Source organism: Salvelinus fontinalis, chromosome 23, assembly GCF_029448725.1.
Source record: "Salvelinus fontinalis isolate EN_2023a chromosome 23, ASM2944872v1, whole genome shotgun sequence".
Classification (NCBI taxonomy): Eukaryota; Metazoa; Chordata; class Actinopteri; order Salmoniformes; family Salmonidae; genus Salvelinus; species Salvelinus fontinalis.
The window spans coordinates 30,460,188-30,483,675 of NC_074687.1; the positions used below are offsets into that span (position 1 = coordinate 30,460,188).

Sequence of the window (23,488 nt, forward strand, 5' to 3'; positions counted from 1 at the left end):
ACACCTCTCTCAGACCACAGTGTATCTGAGAAGAGTGGAATCCAACCATGAAGCATCACGGCCCAATAAATGACATGGTACTAAACAGGCCTATAGATGGAGTGCAAACAGTACAGAAATCTACTAAAAAGCAATTAGTAGCCAAAAAATACAAATATCTCTTGGGTAACTTTTTAGCCTTAACATTCTCCTACAGCAATGAAGGTGTACATTTGGCCATTTGGAACATAAACTTTATATTTGACAAATTAGCCTCCTTGGCTAATCTAAATAAATATAAGAGCAAACCAAAAAGAATAGATCATAAAAAATGGTTTGATAATGATTGCAAAAAATCTGAGGAAGTAATTGAAAAATATATCTAATCAAAAACACAGAACCAGGCAACAAAAATATACACATTCAATATGGGGAAACACTGAAGCAATACAATCACACCCTAAGAACAAAAAAGGAACAGCACTTACCCTCCACACTAATTGACAAACAAGTAAATCAAAACAATGGCAAAATCTACTCATGTTTTGTAGACTTCAAGAAAGAATTTGATTAAATTTGGCACAGAGGTATTTGTTATAAACTAAAAGAAAATGGTATTGAGGGAAAACATATGATGTTATTAAATCAATGTAACCTAAAAACAAATGTGCGGTTAAAATTGGCAACAAGCAAACAGACATCTTCTCTCAGGGGCGGGGGGTGAAACAGGGTTGCACAATAAGTCCAACACTATTTAACTACTACATTAATGAATTAGCAAAAACATTAGAAGAATCTGCAGCACCTGGTCTCACCCTACATAACACTGAAATCAAGTGTCTGCTGTACGCAGATGACCTGGTGCTACTGTCTCCCAGTAAGGAGGGGTTACAGCAGGATCTAGATCATCTGCACAGGTTCTGTCAGACCTGGGCTCTGACAGTTAACCTAAAAACTCTGAATATAATGATAATCCAAAAAGGTCAGGAAATCAGGATCACAAATATAAATTCTAATTGGACGCAGTTCTATTAGAACACACCAAAAACTACACTTATCTAGGACTAAATATCAGCAACATAGATAGCTCGATTACAGCCATGTGAAAGCTGAGAGACAAAGTTCTAGAACCAATTGCTATATATGGCAGCGAAGTATGGGGTCCCCTCTCTAATAATGAATTTACCAAATGGGACAAACATCCAATGGAAATACTGCATGCAGAGTTTTGCAAGACCTGTATTACAAGTGCAAAGAAAAACTCTAAATAGCACTTGTAGAGCAGAATTCGGACAATCGAATAGAAAGAAATTGCCATCAAATTGTACAACCATCTAAAAACAAGCAACCCCTAAAACATTTAATCACACAGCCTAACAATGTCAAGACATGAAACAAGAGAAGAGTTCCCTCAGTCAGCTGGTTCTGAGGCTCAGTTCACTAACCCAAACCAACCCCATAGAGCCTCAGGACAACACTCAGAAAAATTAGCTTCCTCTAGCACTAATTCCAATAAGTTTTGGGACACTGTAAAGTCCATGGAAGTAGAGCACCTCCTCCCAGCTGCCCACTGCACTGAGGACAGGAAACACTGTCACCACCGATAAATCTACCATAATCGATAATTTCAATAAGCATTTTTCCACAGCTGGCCATGCTTTCCACCTGGCTACCCCTACCCCGGCCAACATCTCAGAACCCCCTGCAGCAACTTGCCCAACCCCCCCACCCGCATCTCCTTCACCCAAATCCAAACAGCTGATGTTCTGAAAAAGCTGCAAATTATGGATCCCTACAAATCAGCTGGGCTAGACAATTTGGACCCTCTCTTTCTAAAATGATCCGCCGAAATTGTTGCAACCCCTTTTACTAGCCTATTCAACCTCTCTTTCGTATCGTCTGAGATCCCTAAAGATTGGAAAGCTGCCGCGGTCATCCCCCTCTTCAAAAGGGGGAGACACCTTAGACCCAAACTGCTATAGACCTACATCCATCCTGCCCTGCCTTTCTAAAGTTAATAAACAGATCACCGACCATTTCGAATCCCACCGTACCTTCTCCACTATGCAATCTGGTTTCCGAGCTGGTCATGGGTGCACCCTAGCCACGCTCAAGGTCCTAGACGATATCATAACCGCCATCGATAAAAGACAGTACTGTGCAGCCGTCTTCATCGACCTGGCCAAGGCTTTCGACTCTGTCAATCACTGCATTCTTATCGGCAGACTCAACAGCCTTGGCTTCTCAAATGACTGCCTCGCCTACTACTTCTCAGATAGAGTTCAGTGTGTCAAATCGGAGGGCCTGTTGTCCGGACCTCTGGCAGTCTCTATGGGGGTGCCGCAGGGCTCAATTCTCAGGCCGACTCTCTTCTCTGTATATATCAATGATGTCTCTCTTGCTGCTGTTGATTCTCCGATCCACCTCTACGCAGAAGAAACCATTCTGTATACATCTGGCCTTTCTTTGGACACTGTGCTAACAAACCTCCAAACGAGCTCCAACGCCATACAACACTCCTTCCGTGGCCTCCAACTACTTTTAAATGCTAGTAAAACTAAGTGCATGCTCTTCAACCGATTGCTGCCCGCACCCTCCCGCCCGACTAGCCTCACTACTCTAGATGGTTCTGACTTAGAATATGTGGACAACTACAAATACCTAGGTGTCTGGTTAGACTGTAAACTCTCCTTCCAACCTCACATTAAGCATCTCCAATCCAAAGTTAAATCTAGAATCGGCTTCCTATTTCGCAAACAAAGCCTCCTTCACTCATGCCGCCAAACATACCCTCGTAAAATTGACTATCCTGCCGATCCTTGACTTTGGCGATGTCATTTACAAAATAGCCCCCAACACTCTACTCAGCAAACTGGATGTAGTCTATCACAGTGCCATCCGTTTTATCACCAAAGAACCATATACTACCCACCACTGCGACCTGTATGACCTTGTTGGCTGGCCCTCACTACATATCCGTCGCCAAACCCACTGGCTCCAGGTAATCTATAAGTCTTTGCTAGGTAAAGCCGCGCCTTATCTCAGCTCACTGGTCACCATAGAAACACCCACCCGTAGCACACGCTCCAGCAGGTATATTGCACTGGTCATCCCCAAAGCCAACACTTCCTTTGGCCGCCTTTCCTTCTAGTTCTTTGCTGTCAATGACTGAAACGAATTGCAAAAATCATCGAAGCTGGAGTCTTATATCTCCCTCTCTAACTTTAAGCATCAGCTATCAGAGCAGCTTACCAATCACTGTACCTGTATGTAACGGATGTGAAATGGCTAGCTAGTTAGCGGGTACGCGCTAGTAGCATTTCAATCAGTTACGTCACTTGCTCTGAGACTTAAGTAGTGTTGCCCCTTGCTCTGCAAGAGCCGTGGCCTTTGTGGAGCGATGGGTAACGATGCTTCGTGGGCGACCGTCGTTGATGTGTGCAGAGGGTCCCTGGTTCGCGCCCGTGTCGGGGCGAGGGGACGGTTTAAAGTTATACTGTTACATGTACACAGCTAATCTGTAAATAGCACACCCAACTACCTCATCCCCATATTTGTACTTACCCTCTTGCTCTTTTGCACCCCAGTATCTCTACTTGCACTTCATCATCTGCACATATATCACTCCAGTATTAATGCTAAATTGTAATTATTTTTGCCTCTATGGCCTAGTTATTGCCTAACCACCCTACTCTTCTACATTTGCATACACTGTACATAGATCTTTCAAATTTTATTTTATTTTGTGTTATTGACCGTACGTTTGTTTATGTGTAACTTTGTGTTGTTGTAGCACTGTTTTGCTTTATCTTGGCTAGGTCCCAGTTGTAAATTAGAACTTGTTATCAACTGGCCTACCTGGTTAAACAAAGATGAAATAAAAATAAAATACAATATATATAAATCTGGCACAATCTAATCATCATAAAGCAAAAGTAAAAATATCACCTATTGGAAAGATACTACAAAAAAATATATGTAAACATCCATGCTATTTGGCTCTGAACAGACAGCACATGGTGGCAGACAATTTGACCACTGTGACTGATAGAAAACTGAGGAAAACACTGACTAGATAGAGACTCAGTGAGCACAGTCTGGCTGTAGACACCAGTCATCAGAGGCAAACTTGGCTGCCCAGAGAGGACAGGCTGTGCTCACTCCGCTCCGGGGGACGGGTAGAGACAGAGCTGCATTTCCTATTACACTGTGACAAATAATCAGACCTAAGAGAAATCTTTCTTTCCCAAAATGATCATTCAGTATAAAGAATTTAAAAAATAATAATAATGTATTGGGTGAAAAGCCAAATATATGTCCCCCTGCCAAAACCTGAGTGAAAATTGTAATGTAATGTCAATAATATTTCCCATTTTGGTTTTGTTTTGACTCTCATACCATGTCATGTGGCTTCTCAGTCATGTTGAGACTCGTCTACTACTATTGCTTTAATGTATTAATATTCTCATTAATATTGTTGTTGTAGTTGCTGTTAATAGTAATCCCATTTCCACTACTATTAGTATTACTACTATTGTTGGCCCCACCATTTTTTGTTATATGTATACTTTGACAATGTAAGTAATTTAACATGCCATGTCAATAAAGTCTACTGAATTGAATTGTGAGAGAGAGAGAGAGAGAGAGAGAGAGAGAGAGAGAGAGAGAGAGAGAGAGAGAGAGAGAGAGAGAGAGAGAGAGAGAGAGAGAGAGAGAGAGAGAGAGAGAGAGAGAGAGAGAGTTAAGTTAATTAAGGACCACAGAGACTGTTTCTCTACTATATTGTAACATGATAAATCTGTCAAACTCTTGGCCTCTTGGGGCAGCGTGTTCAGTAGAGTTAAATTAAAGGTGACAGCGGCATGAGTAATGTCTGTGAAATAAATCGAATAAAGAGATTCGGAACATGAACACTTCTAAATGAAATTGAAGTGGGTTACAATAGATGTACTGAAAACACACTGGAAACACCCTCTGCTCTGATATGGTCCTCATGATCTATTTTGTGTTGTTATAGGTTCAACAAAACATAGTGTATCTTTCTTTACATTGTCATGGAAACAAACAGCACACTATCACCGATTTCACCTTTGCATATGGTTTCAGTAGGCCTATAATGTAAACGTACAAAGTTGCATCTAAGAGGCACAGATGTCTGTTAGTGAGAAACCACCTATGCTTTGTGGTTTGCAGCAGCAGTGAATGAGTTATTGAGAAGATTGTGATTGTGTCCAGCTACTGGCAGCCTCCTCTGCTCTACTCCCTTCTGCCCCGTGCCCCGTGCCCCCTGTGGGTTCCAGCAGAGAGGGACAATGCTGTAGCCACATCAAGTCCGTAGCCACATCAAGCATACTGATCCAAATGCAACACAACGCACAGTCAAAACTACCCCTTCCAGGACACACGCCAGGATCCCAACCACAGCGCCCGCCATTTCAGACATTTGGCACTCGCTTTCACAGATCAAAACAACTTCTCCCAGCAGAGTCACAGGGAGTCACACAGTAGAGTGGCGGGTCATTTAGTGTAGAAGAAAAAAGACACAAAAATAACATTTTCTACCAAAAGTGCCCAACTGATCTCCATGTGACCTGAGCGTGGGTTTACTAAATGGATTTCTCCACATGGGAGATTATAAGGCAAATGGGATTTTTAATTTTTAGATGTAAAACACAATATTGCAGCAGTTGGATGCTTAGATTCATAATTTTAGTGTGTTCGGTAGCATATTACATGGCAGAAAGCCTTTTAAGACATTTACATAATTCATTGTGGACTTAAAAAACAATTTCTTCCATAAATAATGTGGATAATTTTTGCCCCCTGCAAGACAACCTTGGACAGCCTCAGTTTGTTTACTGCAAGAAGCTGCAAAATGCATTTGCCATTTAGGGAGGAAGTGAGTGCTTGAATAAAATAAAATAAACAGATTAAAGAAAAAAAGAAAGCTCATTCTGATTCATCTCTCTCCAGATATCGTGAACTAAAATACAACCTTACTATCAGCTTGAGAGAGGAAATTCATAGCCGGGATGATATAACAATTCACACTTAACTGAATTCTTGGCAAAGCTCTTGGGAAAACCAATTAGACCCACAGATTTCCAATACATTACAGACTTTAACTAAACCAGCGAATGAAAAGACTACATTAGGATTGATTAGAATCATATGGCCCCATTATCCTGAGCATCCTTTATTAAGACATAGTGAGATGGGAGCAGAGTAATCATAGGGATTGATTATTAAGACAAAACTAGACGATAGCAGAGTAATCATACACTCTTAGAATAAAGGGTTTCAAAAGGGTTCTGCGGCTGTCCCCATAGGAGAACCCTTTTTGGTTCCAGGTAGAACACTTGACTTCCATGTAGAACCCTCTGTGGAAAGGGTTTCACAAAAAAAACAAAAGGGTTCTTCCTGGAACCAAAAGGGTTCTTCAAAAGGGTTATCCTATGGGGACAGCAGAAGAACCGTTTTAAGTTCTAGATAGCACCTTTTTTTCTAAGAGTGTATGATGGAGCTGATGGTATCGCATTCACTAAGCATGGCAGGTATCACTGAGATGTTCGCAGACACTCTTTAAAGGGAAAATCTGCAGTTCAAACAATAACAACGCAGTCACCAATGTTTTGGTACACTAGAATTCCTAGACAGAGCTATGGATGCAACAACAGACAATCCATGAGAAATTACAGTTTTAACCATGTTTTGAGGATATATAGTACAATAACATTGTTTACAAACAAGGAAGTTATACAAACTTCTATTTTGGGTTCTGAAGGTGTATGACAGTTGAACTAAGCTCAAGAGGCATTTTTATAAAGTTATATTCTTTAAGAATCAATAGGTATTCAGTATTCGCCAAAGTTTGGACATACCTACTCACTCCAGGGTTTTTCTTTATTAAGACATCAACACTATGAAATAACACATATGGAATCATCTTAAACAAATCAAAATATATTTTATATTCTTTAAAGTAGCCACCCTTTGCCTTGACACCACATATGCTGAGCACTTGTTGGGTGCTTTTCCTTCACTCTGCGGTCCAGCTCATCCCAAACCATCTCAATTGGGTTGAGGTCTGGTGATTGTGGAGGCCAGGTCATCTGATGCAGCCCCATCACTCTACTTCTTGGTCAAATAGCCCTTACACAGCCTGGAGATATATTTTGGGTCATTGTCCTGTTGAAAAACAAATGATAGTACCACCAAGCGCAAACTAGATGGGATGGCGTATCACTGCAGAATGCTGTTTTTTACATTTCTTTATTTCACCTTTATTTAACCAGGTAGGTCAGTTGAGAACAAGTTCTCATTTACAACTGCGACCTAGCCAAGATAAAGCAAAGCAGTGCGACAAAACAACACCGAGTTACACATGGGATAAACAAACGTACAGTCAATAACACAATGGAGAAATATATATACACAATGTGTGCAAATGTAGTAAGATAAGGGAGGTAAGGCAATAAATAGGCCATAGTTGTGTAATAATTACAATTTAGCAATTAAACACGGGAGTGATAGATGTGCAAGTAGAGATACTGGGGTGCAAAAGAGCAAAAATAAATAACAGTATGGGGATGAGGTAGTTGGGTGGGCTATTTACAGATGGGCTGTGCACAGGTGCTGTGATCAGACAGCTGATGGTTAAAGTTAGAGGGAGAAAAGTCTGCAGCTTCAGTGATTTTTGCAATTAGTTCTGGAAGGAAAGGTGGCCAAAGTAGGAGTTGGCGATGACCAGTGCAATATACCTGCTGGAGCACGTGCTGCAGCAGGTATGTGTATGTGTGTTGCTATGGTGACCAGTGAGCTGAGATAAGGCGGGGCTTTACCTAGCAAAGACTTATAGATGACCTGGAAACAGTGGGTTTGGAGACGAATATGAAGCGAGGGCCAGTCAACGAGAGCATACAGGTCGCAGTGGTGGTAGTATATGAGGCTTTGGTGACAAAACGGATGGCACTGTGATAGCAAATTGGATGCAGTCTGAGTAGAGTGTGGGAGGCTATTTTGTAAATGACATCGCCGAAGTCAAGGACCGGTAGGATAGTCAGTTTTACGAGGGTATGTTTAGCAGCATGAGTGAACGAGGCTTTGTTTGCCGAAATAGGAAGCCGATTATTGATTTAATTTTGGATTGGAGATGCTTAATGTGAGTCTGGAAGGAGAGTTTACGGTCTAACCAGACACCTAGGTATTTGTAGTTGTCCACATATTCTAAGTCAGAACCGTCCAGAGTAGTGATGCTGGATGGGCAGGCAGGTGCGGGCAGCAATTGGTTGAAGAGCATGCACTTAGTTTTACTAGGATTTAAAAGGAGTTGGAGGCCACGGAAGGAGTGCTGTATGGCGTTGAAGCTCGTTTGGAGGTTTGTTAACACAGTGTCCAAAGAAAGACCAGAAGTATACAGAATGGTGTCGTCTGTGTAGAGGTGGATCAGAGAATCACCAGCAGCAAGAGCGACATAATTGATATATACAGAGAAGAGAGTCGGCCCGAGAATTGACCCCTGTGGCACCCCCATAGAGACTGCCAGAGGTCCGGACAACGGGCACTCCGATTTGACAAACTGAACTCTGTCAGAGAAGTAGTTGGTGAACCAGGCGAGGCAGTCATTTGAGAAACCAAGGCTGTTGAGTCTGCCGATAAGAATGCAGTGATTGACAGAGTCGAAAGCCTTGGCCAGGTCGATGAAGACGGCTGCACAGTACTGTCTTTCATCGATGGCGGTTAAGATATCGTTTAGGACCTTGAGGGTTGCTGAGGTGCACCCATGACCAGCTCGGAAACCAGATTGCATAGTGGAGAAGGTACGGTGGGATTCGAAATGGTCGGTGATCTGTTTGTTAACTTGGCTTTCGAAGATTTTAGAAGGGCAGGATAGATGTAGGTCTGTAACAGTTTGGATCTAGAGTGTCTCCCACTTTGAAGAGGGGTTGACCGCGGCAGCTTTCCAATCTTTAGGGATCTCAGACGATTTGAAAGAGAGGTTGAATAGGCTAGAAATAGAGGTTGCAACAATTGCGGCCGATAATTTTAGAGAGACAGTGTCCAAATTGTCTAGCCCAGCTGTGTTAGTCATGCTGGTTAAGTGTGCATTGAATTCTAAATAAATCAACAACAGTGTCACCAGCAAAGCACCCCACACCATCACACCTCCTCCAGGCTTCACGGTGGTAAACACATCCGGAGATCATCCGTTCACCTACTCTGCGTCTCACAAAGACACGACGGTTAGAACCAAATATCTCTAATTTGGACATATAGGGGTTGGGGTGGACTGTGCAGAGAGCAACAGAGTGTTTGTGCTGTACTGCACATCTTCTTGTACAATCAACTCCCAAGATGGTCGTCAGATCAGAACAGAGTAGAAAGGGTTGCATTGGCTATTTAACAACCTCCACACACCACGTTCCATAAACACTGTCAAAACAGTCACAATTCGCAACAACCATGTCAGAGTGTGGTTAAGTGACATGGTTCCCCAGGGGCCTCTAACTAGCACGTGTATCCAGCATATGATGGCTGTCTGGGGGAGTGTGGCGTGTCGTGTCAAGTGTGCGAGGAGAGATATGGGGAGTGGGAGTGTAGTATGCGTGTGTGTGTGTGTGTGTGTGTGTGTGTGTGTGTGTGTGTGTGTGTGTGTGTGTGTGTGTGTGTGTGTGTGTGTGTGTGTGTGTGTGTGTGTGTGTGTGTGTGTGTGTGTGTGTGTGCGCAGGCGTGCCAGGAGAGACAGTGTGAGTGGGAGTAGTGTTGACAGCAGAGTGAGTTCTTGGGTGTAGGAGGGTGTTCATAACCTATGGGTCATCCCATAAACACACACACCACACACACAGCAGCCAACAAACACATAGAGACACATAGAAAGGACACCATGTCTAATGCAATCATGTTGGATCTGTGTCCAACAAGTGAGTAATGTTTAATAAATCAGCCAAGAATTTGCTCTGTTGCCAGGTATAGAACCGATCTCGATCTTGTTCTGAAATTGTTCACAGGTTACATATCCTTTCTTTGATTGAATTGTAATAACGTCACACAGAGATAAATGTTCTGGTACACGCAAGAGCTCTTTATAAGCCTGCAAAGTAGCCAGCTGAATTTGATTCACTTGTGACAGCTTGGCTTGTTTACTTTGTTAAAAGGCTTTCTGACAGTAAAAGCCTTTCTATCTTGACAGACATTCATCTCCGTGCTAACAAATGGTCTTACATGGGTGGCCAGCTCCCTTCACCTCATAAAGTCTGCCGGGCAATCCATCACACACACACACACACACACACACACAGAGAGAACAATTAAGAGATAAATATGAAAGCCCTCCACCCCAATAGACGCCCCTGGCCTGGATCTGCAGTTGATGGACGATTATTACATTTTTTTCACTGTTCTGTGGAGTGACAGATTAATGCATTAGCCACCAGAGCTGGCGGGAGAGGACACTGCCTTAGACACTCGAGTGGACATGAATCCTAACCTTTATATACACACATTGACAGAATTAAAAAAGACTCACAGCTTTTTTTAACAGAAAGACAGCCTCTATTGAATAAGAAGTAGTGTCTCTGTCTCGCCGCAAATATACTAGGAATACACAAGAGGGCTTGGCAGCTACAAAGGCAGCTTGGAAAGCCCACCCAATTTGTTCTCAGTAATTGCAGAATTAGACAACAGACAGTTGAGGGAAAGGAAACTCAAACTCTCGAGCGTATTCAAGATCCGTTCATCTCATGCAATTTGATGGAATCCCTGTAGTTGGTACACTAAAACAACATGAATGGACAGCCGGATAGACAGACAGACATCATCATTCTGCCACCACAATCTTCCTTTACCTAATCCAGTAAAGTGTTTAGGGTAGCTTGTTGAGTTGGCTAATATCAGATTTGCTGGGCATCAGGGTTATGATGGAAACAGAGTTTAAGAGTCATGCAATTTGTTGATCCTGGTGATCAGTACTATCTAGTCTAGGAGGTCTACTCTATGATGGCTGTTGTGTTAGTGTGACCCCAGATATCCTTCAGAAAGACCGGGCCTGGTAGGGTCCCATAGCAAAACAGAGTGCAAAGCTTTTGAATTAATATCTAATAGGAGATTATAGACAACTCTTTATTTCAGTATTCAAATCACCACAGTTTAATTAGAATGAGAGAGATTATGTTTTCTCTCAGTTCTGTGCAGGCCTCTATCGTCAGTAAGTTAATGCCTTTTGTTGACGTTCAAATCCCAAACCATAACAAACCACTGGCAGTTGACCTTGGGGTCGGTCCGATAACCTTGGAAACCAAAACTATTTATTTGGAGTAAACGTTTTTTGGAGCCTTATGTTACAGTTTGGCTTCTGGGGGAAGAACTTTACTTAATTACATTACATTTCCATCAGAAATAGAAAACAAATGTGAGAAATGCTTTTTCTCATTCGTACGTTAATTGAGCATGGTGTTGATGGCTCCCCTCAGGGGCTAACTAGTTAATGAGGTATGAATGACAAATTGTGTTGAAGGCACCTGTCTGTCATTACAGACGCAAACAAGTGAAATAGTTACCCTGCAGACAATATAACTGTTAGATAGCAGGGTGCTGTTTATGCTAATTCTACTGTATTTCACAGATTATGTATATTCATTGAGTGAATGGACATTTTCACCACATACTAAGTACTTCTAACTTGGCTACTAACATGGTAGGACTGAGAAAGCATCCTTTTTGGCAGATTCAATGAACAGTGGTGTATCAGGAAAGCCACAGCATCTGTTGCATGAAATAACAATGATCCAAATGTCCCAGACAAACAATGCTAATCGACAGCATGGACCGTGCCCAACTCAGGTAAAAGGCCAAGTGGGTGTGTCACAGCCTGAGTATTCACATGCTTCCCGCCAGATGATCTTCCATTCTCCTTTCCCACACAGGGGAACGTTCTGACGTCCCTCCCTCCCTCCTCCTATCCCTCTCCCCCACCCTCCTCCTATCCCTCTCCCTCGCTCTCTCCCCCTCCCTCCTCACCCTCCCCTCCGGAGACCTCAGGATATTATCAGACACAGCAGATTGCTCCAGTTTATCTTCCCAAATTCCACCAAAAATGTTTTGTTTTGTTTAGTCTGACCCCTCTCTTCTCCTGTCTTCTTCTGACTTGGTGGATTTCCCTTGGATTTTCATGTGGTTTGTGTGTGTGTGTATGTGTGTGTGTGTGTGTGTGTGTGTGTGTGTGTGTGTGTGTGTGTGTGTGTGTGTGTGTGTGTGTGTGTGTGTGTGTGTGTGTGTGTGTGTGTGTGTGTGTGTGTGTGTGTGTGTGTGTTACTATGCCTCAGTGAAGCACATCCTTCCTCCAGAGTGAGCAGTGATAATGGAGGCCGGGCCCACTCCGGAGAGGGGAGAGAGAGAGGGCTGGGGCTAGGCTGGGCTGGGCTGGACACACATACACTACGTTGGGCTCTGGGACTGGGGTGTGGCTGGACACACTCAGGACCAGGGGGGTAATCGGCATGTCAAGCAGCCAGCCAGGCAGACATTTTAAAGGAGGTGTCTTTTCCGAAAACATCCAGGACGGCTAGAAATTTGACAAAAGGGTCTGGTGAGGAGCATTACACCTGTTTCTTTGAAAAGGTGGGAGAGTGTGTGTGTTTGAGGACAAGAGTGAGGCTCACAGAGCAGGGACCACTATGACTCATTTTCTGCGACAAAGAGCGAGAGAATATCGCTCCCGCTACCTTTAACTCAACTGAAGTGCCAATAAAGTCCAACTCTTTCCCCTCCATCCATTATTTTCCTCCTTCCCCAGGCTCTGAGTGAGATAGCCAATCAGAAGTGACCATGCAGCCCCAGCAGCATCCCCACTAGCAGCCTGCTAACAACAGTCTGAGGAGAACTGAAGTGTTGGAGGAGCATTCAACACAATGACTGATGGATCCATCACAGGACCAGTCAAATCACACACAGGGGGCTCAAACTTCCACACCTCCCTTTTCTATCCGTTATCACGGCACAGAGAATTTTTACCATCTCTCTCTTGCTCTCTCTTGGTCTCTTTCACTCTCTTTCTCAAGAGGCTCTTTGGACGGTGACACGGCTTAAACGACAGCGTCATTATCCAGACAAGAACAGATAGCGAGACAATCCTGCCGGAGAAGACTAAACAATCCACTGCCTATTACAGCAGCTTCGGGATGAGAGATGAGGAGAGGAGGGGAAAGAGGAGAAAAGGAGAGGAAGGGAAAGAGGAGAGAAGAGGAGGGAGGCAGAGATGGAGGCGAGAAGAAGATGGCTCTGCAACTTGGTTCACTGAGTTCACGAAGCAGGTGAAAATGTGCAATTTTCAACTAAAATGCCTCTTCTTCCTCTTCCATATTCACACACAACCCCAGTGGAAATCATCATGACAGCAGGCTGAAAATACAGACAACTCTCCCCCCCTACCTCCAAATCAGTGGCCAAGTTGCTCTGAATTGTACAGCAAGCTTGGTGGGGTTCACTGTTCCAAGTCAATTGCTCTCTGGTATGGACCCATAGCAGTAGAATGCATCTAGGTGCCTGGCTTTATCATGGTTACCTCCTTGTTATAGGTGCTATTTTCTCTGTGGGTGGTGGAATGGTCAGGATGGATGACAGGGTAAAGCTGTACTAGTGGGCTGAACCAATCCTTTCTGAGTCTGAGGATGGTGTACTGCGTGTTCAGACAAACTAGGTCTGTGTCTGAAATGGAAACCTATTCCCTATGTAGTGCAATACTTTTGACCAGACACTAGGGAGTAGGGTGCCATTTCAGACACTGCCTAAGGATGGTCAGGCCCTCAACGGGACAGCTTGTTCCCAGATCTCTTTGCAGGTTGACGTGTATTGGGATGAGTCTTGTCCTGGAGGCAGAACTGAGTTATTTCCACTAGATGTGCCAGCTGTAAAGTCAAAATTGGCTACATTGTAAAAATTCCTGAAAACAAACATTAGCTTTTTGGTCTTAATTTAAGGTTACATGCTGACCAGACCGGACACGTCACATGTGCGAGCGTGGCAAAATACATTTAGAAATCCTTGTTATTCAATTATTGCAACCACACTGCTCACGCGCGCCAACGAGCGTCTACGACACCAAGGGCTAAAATAGATCTCATTCCTATTTCTGATGCAGATCGCACTGCAAGTCCTGCCTCTTCCATCTCCTCATTGGTTTATAGAAGCAGGTACCCACGTGCCATCTCCTCATTGGTTATACCCACGTGGGTGATAGAAAGACAAACTGTTTTGCCGGTAGTCGTGGTAATACAATGAAAGTTTAGATGCGATCACCATATAAGTTAAATGATGAAAAAGCCTGGAAGGAGGAGAGATGACTAGAAACGATTCGGTTGGCCGTTTTATGTGTGGATTAATTGTCGGAGAAGAGGTCCTTTTGCATTTCAGGTAAAATAACAACCCAATGTTTATATCCCAGGACAAATTAGCTAGCAACAGCAAGCTAGCTAAATAGGACAAATTAACGTTAACTAGCAGGTGCAAGCTAACTAGCTAAATTGCCATACATGTTTAATGCTTTTCGACCTGTCCCCAAATTAATGTCATTAGTTCAGTTTGTTTTGATATTTTAACCTGCATGTCATGATCGCGTTTGGTGGGGGGGGGGGGGGGGGGGCAAAATAAATGTATGCACGATAGCGCACGCACGCAGCCGGTTTGGGTTCCGTGTTAGGGTTAGGAATTAGTGAAAGCAGTTGGTTAAAGTTATGGTTTGGTTTAAAATCAGAAATTATGACTTTGTGGCTGTGCCAGCTAGTGACCACTCTGCAGAGCTACCTCCAGAACAAGATTTATGATGAAAGCGCTAACCTACAATCTGTTTGTGCTGTATAGCCAACTCCTATGGCCGTGGAATGACAATGACCATAGAAGTTAGCAAGACAGCACAATCTGATCTGGGACCAGGCTATCACTGGGAGGCTCAGAGGAGAGATTAGGCTACTTGGCGTCTCCAGGGTGGAGGAATGGAGGTTCCGTGCCTCAGATCTCTGGATGGAATGTGAGAGGAGATGATTCTGAGGTGATACTCTGGCACCACCTCTTACCGTGCTAGATTATCCCTCCTACAGGCCTCATTTGATGGATAGATGTGAGGTGTGATACTGGCCACTGGGACAGAGGTGACAGAGAGGATGATAATGACAGAGAGCCTTATCCAGTTTCTCTCTCCAACAACTTGAGTATGATAATGATCACGATCACGTTTGTCAACAACAACTGGGACAAACTCAGTGACGTGTCCAGTCCTTCAACAGCAATAGTGCACGGTGACTGTTACCTTTAAGTTCTACAGTCAGGGGCCTCACTGCCAGTTAGGGGACTTTTTTCGGCATGAGATCCGTTTTGGCGTTTAAGCCTTTTCAAAGCAGAGGGGCCTCCACGGTATAGCGGTTAACACACCGCCACCAGGAACATCTTAAGAGGATGGGGAAGGGGCCCCTAAATGAGGATGGAACACCATGCTCCAGTGAAGTGCACCAGCTTCAGAGGCTAGAAAGACCAAGAAGATGCCCCTGATCCCTTCTCCCTGCTCAGACACACACGCACACACACACATTACCCCAGCCAGATTAAAAGGGCCCCCATCCCACCCCTCCACAAGGTGACTTGGCTCAGTGACCGCTCCACCACCCTACGATAAAACGTTCATCAATCACTGGGACTAATCTCAGGTTCAGCCTGACACCTTCATTGTTCCGGCATTTCTATAGCTGCTGCCTCCACATAAAGGGTTATACTGCCACCTATGCTAAGCAAATGGGCCGTCTGCTCTCCATCTGTGAGAGTCATCCTAAAGTGGGTAAAGTATGCCTTTGATGTGCAGTAGGCAGCACTGACATCAGTCTAAGGGTTATCTGGTAGCTGTAAGCACACTGAAGGTAGGTAGGTATGAATGGAGCTGAGTGAAAGGATATTTTTGATCCAGGTAACTTACCATTACAGATACTGAATAGGTCTTGAGAATGGCCTTGTGCTGAAACGGTGACATTGAATAGTCTTAACGATATCCCCTGCTCTTTTCTACTTTTCTACTGATTCATTCAAATCTGAATCTGGAAATGGAAAATGGAATCATTCGAAAAAATATAGTCCTCCTTGGCTTCCAGCCCTCCACCTGTACCCCAGAGGACCTCATGATCACATTAATAAACTGGCCCCTGAAAGAACACCATTTCAGGTGATAATGCTGCATTGCAATAAAAAAGAGACTATAGGAGCTCCAGGAAACGTTCATATGACCCATTGATTTTAGAGAGGTTTGGGCATATTTCCAATAATAAGTAAACCCTCTAGCTATCCATTCACTATTTATTTTCGTCATTCTTTCCACACACTGAACATCATTTATTTGACCAATCCATCTATTCATGGCCCTTGGAAAGGTTAACAAAAACACCTTCTCCTGAAATAAACAGCCATTTCAGTGTTATCCTCCCTCCGTCACTCTGCATGTCTAGATCTCACTATGGAGAACACCTTGTTTCTTAACCCGCTGAATAGATGAACAGAGAAGATAAAGGGGGTGTCCCTGTACACAATGTTCTCTCTGTCTCTGTCATGTGCGTATTTGCGTGTGTGTAAACCAACCGACATGTGGAATTATTGAAGCTGGCAGCCAGAAAGATTGAAATGAAAAGTGTTTATCTCCCTGTCTTACTGGTATGCCTGTCAAACGGTGCTGGCATCAACATAAAGCGTCTCTGTTTCTCTCTGTATAGCAGGGTTCTCCAACAGGTAGATCACACGCTATCAGTAGCTCGCAGCCCACTTATGAGTAGCTCGCCAATCAATTCCTGAAAGTATGTGCATTTTTTCATGTATTCCATTGCAAACTGTCGTAAACATAACGCGCCTGGCTACTATCCAATCAAAGCCACATTGACATTATCCTACCCCTGGCTACCTACTATTGGTTTAAACAGCCAATTCATTTCCAGCAATATTGCCCTTGTCTGTTTGTTGTCGATGCTAATGATAGCCGTCTTGTGGGTAGACAGAAAGACTTTCCCCAAAAACCTTCGCAATTAAGTGTTAACTGTTAAATACAAAGTAGGCTTACCTGACAGAACTATATCATGATTATTTGTATCAATTGGGTTGCCATTGTTTTGCAAACTGTCCTGACATTTGCTGCAGCAGTAGGCCTAACAGCAGAAACATCGCTAGATTGACACATTTCCTCTCTTGTTAAATGTGCAATTAAAGGGGAATTTCACAAAAAAATAAAAATGACTTTGTTTTTTCCCCCCAGACCTCAAAAACTGTCTTCAATTAAGCATTGACATCGACTCCGAACATCCACATCCGTTGCGTCTATGAATCATTTTTATATTAAGGGTAAAAAACTGAAACAAATCCAAAAACAGGAAAAAACAGAATTTGGGAAAATAAAAATGATAATTCTATGGGGCTGTCATGCCAAAATATTGTTTATTAACCACTATCTTACTAGGTACAGTATATTGACAGAAAACACATCTCTTGTACACCAAGGACCCGGTGAAGAGTTTCAGGGTAGAGGAGAAGAGAATAATGTGCCTATTTGAAAGCTATTAAAAAAATGTCGCTCGCAACATGTTTAATCTTTTTTAAGTAGCTCTCCTGCTAGAAAAGGTTGGAGACCCCTGCTGTATAGCGTGATATGAGAGATGGCTATAGAGCTTGTCTGTACAAAGGGCTGCTCCTCCCTGTAACCTGTTAGGCTTGGAGTCTGTTCAGTCATTCTCTTCACTGATTTAATCATATTGGGTGTACAGTTTCACACTGATCCCTTTGGCAAAACATTCTTAGGTCAAACAATTTCATTCAAACTTTGGTTCAAGAAGAAGATCCTTTAGGTCATGAAACTATATATTATAGAGGTGAAGGGATTGAGAGAGTTATAAATGGGGGATCTAAGACCAATGTGATGTCGAGTAATAAAATGGGTTTAAGTCTACTATAAATAATCAAGTTTGCATACATTCGTTAGAGGAAGGGCCTCGTGAATGGTTCTGTCCAATCAGGAGGGTGTGTACAGTGTACAGTATATTAAGACTTACCTTGGAAGGTGACCACAGGGTGTTCTCTCCGGGTACACTCCGGCCGGGATAGGTACTGGGGGGCGGGCGTGGGTGCGGGTGGGGAGGGCAGCATGGGTTTCTGGGACAGTGTGATGGGGAGGGGCAGCAGAAGCAGGGGGAGGAGCAACAGGCCAGGCACAGTCAGGGGGGCAGCGTTCCGTGGCAACGCTGCTGTCATGGTGATGGGGGCGGAGCCTTTCCTCTAACTGCCAAGGTGGGCCTCTGGGATACAACTGTGAGAAAAGAAGGGAAGAAAGAGAGAGAGTTCGAAAAAGAAGATGTGTTGCAAAGAGTCTGTGGTTGCATGATGACACTTCTGGTTCTTGACACATATGTACAATCCCGGAGACTGGGGGTTGATTGCAGCCCCAAAATGGACAGAAACAAAGAACTTTCTTCTGAAACTCGTCAGTCTATTCTTGTTCTGAGAAATGAAGGCTATTCCATGTGAGAAATTGCAAAGGAACTGAAGATCTCGTACAACGCTGTGTACTATTCCCTTCACAGAACAGTGCAAACTGGCTCTAACCAGAATAGAAAGAGGAGTGGGAGGCCCCGGTGCACAACTGAGCAAAAGGACAAGTACATTAGAGTGTCTAGTTTGAGAAACAGACGCCTCACAAGTCCTCAACTGGCAGCTTCATTAAATAGTACCCACAAAACACCAGTCTCAATGTCAACTGTGACTCCGGGATGATGGCCTTCTAGGCAGAGTTCCTCTGTCCAGTGTCTGTGTTCTTTTGCCCATCTTAATCTGTTCTTTTTATTGGCCAGTCTGAGATAAGGCTTTTTCTTTGAAACTCCGCAACTTTTCTTTGCAGCTTGTATTAGCTAACACAACATGTCATTGGAACACAGGAGTGATGGTTGCTGATAATGGGCCTATGTCGATATTCCCAAAAAATCTTCCGTTTCCAGCTACAATAGTCATTTACAACATGAACAATGTCTACACTGTATTTCTGATCAATTTTATGTTATTTTAATGGACATAAAATGTGCTTTTCTTTCAAAAACAAGGACATTTCTAAGTGACACCAAACTTTTGAACGGTGGTGTATATGAACATGAAACAAGTGAAAAACAAAGAGACAGGTGAGAGAGTGAGGAGAGAAAATTGCAAACAGAGACACTTAAACACCGAGGAGCCATGTCTGTGAAGTACCTAACCCCTGGCCTCACCATAATCGTTCAAAATACGTAATTAAACCTCAGAAGTTAATTTAACGGCTGATTAAAATCAGAAAATTGAATGAAAGGGTAGTGGATTGTTCAATGGGGTGCAAGTTACCATGAGTTAATGTACCAGAACACTGTGAGCTTCAAATCTATGGCTCATAGAAATGTGCTTAACACAAGAAAAACGCTCTCTTCAGCTATTCTCTAGAGAGATCCCTATACTTAAAATAATGTTTTAAACTAATTGTTTTGAGTAGATAACGCACATGAAGAGCTGAAATATCTTAGTCATTATTTCATCCCAACACCTCTCACAGTACTTAAGCTGCCTAGGTATTGCTGCAATCTCAGTTCACATGAGCTCTCATTCTTAAAATGTCATTTATTTAAGATAAAGGCATTCATGTTTTGACCTACTGGCCGAATGTTTTAACTTGAAGAGTGATAGTTGCACCTTTTTGCCTTCATGTAAACTTTACATTTTGGCTGCACTTCGCTGGCTCCAGGTCGGGTTAAGCGCATCGCCTGTCCTTCAGCCACACAGTAAACAACTCAAAAGCTGATTCAACGTACAATTGTAAGGTAACCCGCTGCAATAGGATTGTGAATTTGCTCAACAACATTTTCAGATATAAACATTTTGTTGTGAGTTTGCTCAACAACCTTATTGTACGTCCAATCAAGATATTTTCTTCAGTGCATTTCAGTTCAGCCACTCCAGAATAAACTGTGTTAAGCAGCCTTGAACAGTACCACACAATTCTCCACTTCCTCCTCCGTAGTAAATGTAATTTCCTGCAGACATAATATACAAGGGAATACAGCCTGGCTGAAACCTGTAGTCCATCACCCACCCTTGCGCCTTCTTACAATGTTACCATTGTGGCACGTAATATCAGTAAAGTAGATTAATAACTTCCTTCCTGCTCTCACATTCAAAGGGTTAGGTCTTCTTGTAATAGTAGTCCTTTAAATGGGACGATCAATAACACATTATTAGGTTGGTTGAGTTTAAAATCAACCTTATTGCCCACAATCCATTAACCCACTCCCTCTCACTACAGCTGGTAACTAATTAGGCAAATGCACATGAGCTGCTGGGGTGTTTGTCATTACAATACAGTAACAGTCAACACAACAGGCTCAGGGTAGATGCCAAGGAACACAGAAGTGCCACTAGACATACATCGAAAAGCCCTAAGCATACAGCATTCCGTGCGTTTTCACGGAAAACAGTTTCAAGAAGGGATGGGTTACATTGTGCAATATTCCTCATGTCAACCCTAGCTAGAACATCATTTGCAGTGAAAAGTATGCAGTGAATCTGCGAGAAAGGAAAACACTACTGTTAGATACACTGCTATGTAAAGTATATTCAAACTTAAAAGTAGTCCCTACACTAAAATAGAACTGGTGTTAATTAAAATAGTGCTTGGCTGGTGTAGAGAGAGAAGACCAGGAGGGCCAGCAGCACCTCTACAACCCACAGAGCAGTGCTGGTCTTGGCACAGACACAGTCAACTAGACCCATGGGTAAACGCTAACAGCAGGTGGAGGTGTGAGTGTGTAGACTAGGCTCCACTGGCACTTTGGGTGGACAGATGTGGTTTCATTAGTCTACATACACACATCATCAAATCACACACACGTACGCACACACTCACACACACACACTGCCTAGCTGGGAGAAGGAGTCAGTCAGTAAATTATCCATGGACTGTGGACAGTGTGCTCATGGCTTAGAGGGGAACTTCCAGGGGTTTTGACTAATGAATGCCCAGACACGTCCCCTGTCAATAGCCCTCTGACAATCGAGCAGAGTGACTACTGTTGGAAGCAGAAGGTACAGTCCTTGAGATACACACACACACACACACACACACACACACACACACACACACACACACACACACACACACACACACACACACACACACACACACACACACACACACACACACACACACACACACACACACACACACACACACACACACACACACACATAGGAGGTGGGAGGTCCAGTAGTTGAGATTGCTCTGATTTCATATTGTCTCTCAGCTCACTCACTGACATTGGATGCCATCCTGTAGCTATGGTAACAGTGAATATATTGAACAAGGTCTGAAGTAGATGGGGCCAGGTAGAGTAGAGTGTTTGCACTGAGCCCACAGCGTGTGTCAAGACACATCAGAGAAAACGTTCTGAAGGGAGAAAGAGCAGCTCAGAGATTGATGATGTATCGTAGGCTATGAAAATACCCTCATAGAAAAAGCATCAAAAGCGAGGGAGGTACATCTTCTAGACCAAAATGCTAAATATGTTTTCCCTACCCACTAAGTGATACCCATATACTGCATATCTATAAGTAAGATGAGAGAGAGTAAAGTCTGATTAACGCCATGAAATGTAAATAGTTGCGTAGCTTGGATGGTGCAATAGCAGGCAAAGGGCCCTAGAGACAGAATAATAGCCTATGAGTAGAGACACTTTATAGCTTGTCTTCTTTCCCTTGTTCATGTTCTCTTTCTCTGCTGTGTGGGGGTTGGGGTGGGGTGCATCTTTTGACCCCCCCCCCTCCCCTCAGTCTTTCAGACCTTTTAAACGCAACAGCCTCACTGAAAATGTTGCCTTTTCACTAAAACTAAAGCAACGGACAGGACGGTAGAGGCGGAGCGGACGAATGGAGGCCATAAAAACTCATTTAAAACACTCTTGTCTTTTAATAATGTCAGAGGGCTTTTATCCCATTCAACAAGGCCGCTGGGCCAGCAGGTGTGTCAGACAGTTTCTCTCTCCCTACCAGCCATAAAGGTTTAGGATGAATCACTGGCTCTCCTCTCCGGCTCCACTCTGCTTCGCCATACCGGAGACAGATGATTTAGGGCCCTGAGCGCTCTGCCTGCACCTTCCCTCATCTGGATGGTGATGGGTCTACTCTCTACCCTGTTGCCCAGGGGACTGCTTCTAATTACAACTCAATAGAAAGTCCTTCAACCAAATCTCATCTGAATCAATTAGGACACTGATTAAATTGCTTCCAGCCCATTGAGAAGACAATGTCTGTGTCCCAAATGGCACCCTATTTCCTATGCGTGGCACTACTTTTGACCAAAAAATGGGAATAGGGTGCCATTTGGGATGCAACCAATCACTGGTGCTGTTCATAAAAAACAAGGTAGGCTACCTACCCCATATCAGAGAAATAAAGTGTTTCACTGGAATGAACGGATGTAGCTATTGATGTTTACGCTTCAAGAAAATAACACGAAAAAAACTAATCGAAATTAAATTGGTAATTTCCGTTGGGAAAGTCTCCAAGGAGGACTGGTTCCACTCCAATGGGTTCTTTGATGCATTTGATCTTAAGCTATGTTGATTGGATGTGATTGTTAAGCATCTTATATCAGGATGTATTATTGAGGCCCCATGAGCAGTAAGTGTATGAAAAATGTGCCGTTCTCACTAAGCCTTCTGTTGCGCACATATGTACACACACACACACACACACACACACACACAAACATACACGCACACACAACCACAAGCTCACACAAATACGCTAACCTCTACATTAGCTTTAGTACCAGTGGAATACCAACACCAGCTCATCAGATCAGAAGATGCTCCCAGGTATCTGATTTGTGGCAGAAGTAAATACAGCACTTGTTTCTCAATTAAACCTACATCATATCACGTTCCTCAATTAAACCTACATCATATCACGTTTCTCAATTAAACCTACATCATATCACATTTCTCAATTAAACCTACATCATATCACGTTTCTCAATTAAACCTACATCATATCACGTTTCTCAATTAAACCTACATCATATCACGTTTCTCAATTAAACCTACATCATATCACATTTCTCAATTAAACCTACATCATATCACGTTCCTCAATTAAACCTACATCATATCACGTTTCTCAATTAAACCTACATCATATCACGTTTCTCAATTAAACCTACATCATATCACATTTCTCAATTCAACCTACATCATATCACATTTCTCAATTAAACCTACATCATATCACGTTCCTCAATTAAACCTTCATCATATCACGTTTCTTAATTAAACCTACATCATATCACATTTCTCAATTAAACCTACATCATATCACGTTTCTCAATTAAACCTACATCATATCACGTTCCTCAATTAAACCTACATCATATCACATTTCTCAATTAAACCTACATCATATCACATTTCTCAATTAAACCTACATATCACGT

At 43.1% G+C, this 23,488-nt stretch overlaps 1 protein-coding gene across 7 annotated transcripts in view; it reads right to left on the reverse strand.

Moving 5' to 3' along the window:
* LOC129821107 (semaphorin-5B-like) overlaps positions 1-23,488 on the reverse strand; it is a 199,204-nt gene that overhangs the window by 106,300 nt on the left and 69,416 nt on the right. For all 7 annotated transcript variants that reach the window (XR_008754272.1, XM_055878404.1, XM_055878409.1 and 4 more), the window contains one exon: positions 18,042-18,295. Coding sequence is in view for 6 of the 7 variants with exons in the window: in XM_055878404.1 (XP_055734379.1) it covers positions 18,042-18,240 (199 nt within the window). In the remaining variant the exon portion in view is untranslated. The remainder of the gene's footprint in view (positions 1-18,041; positions 18,296-23,488) is intronic.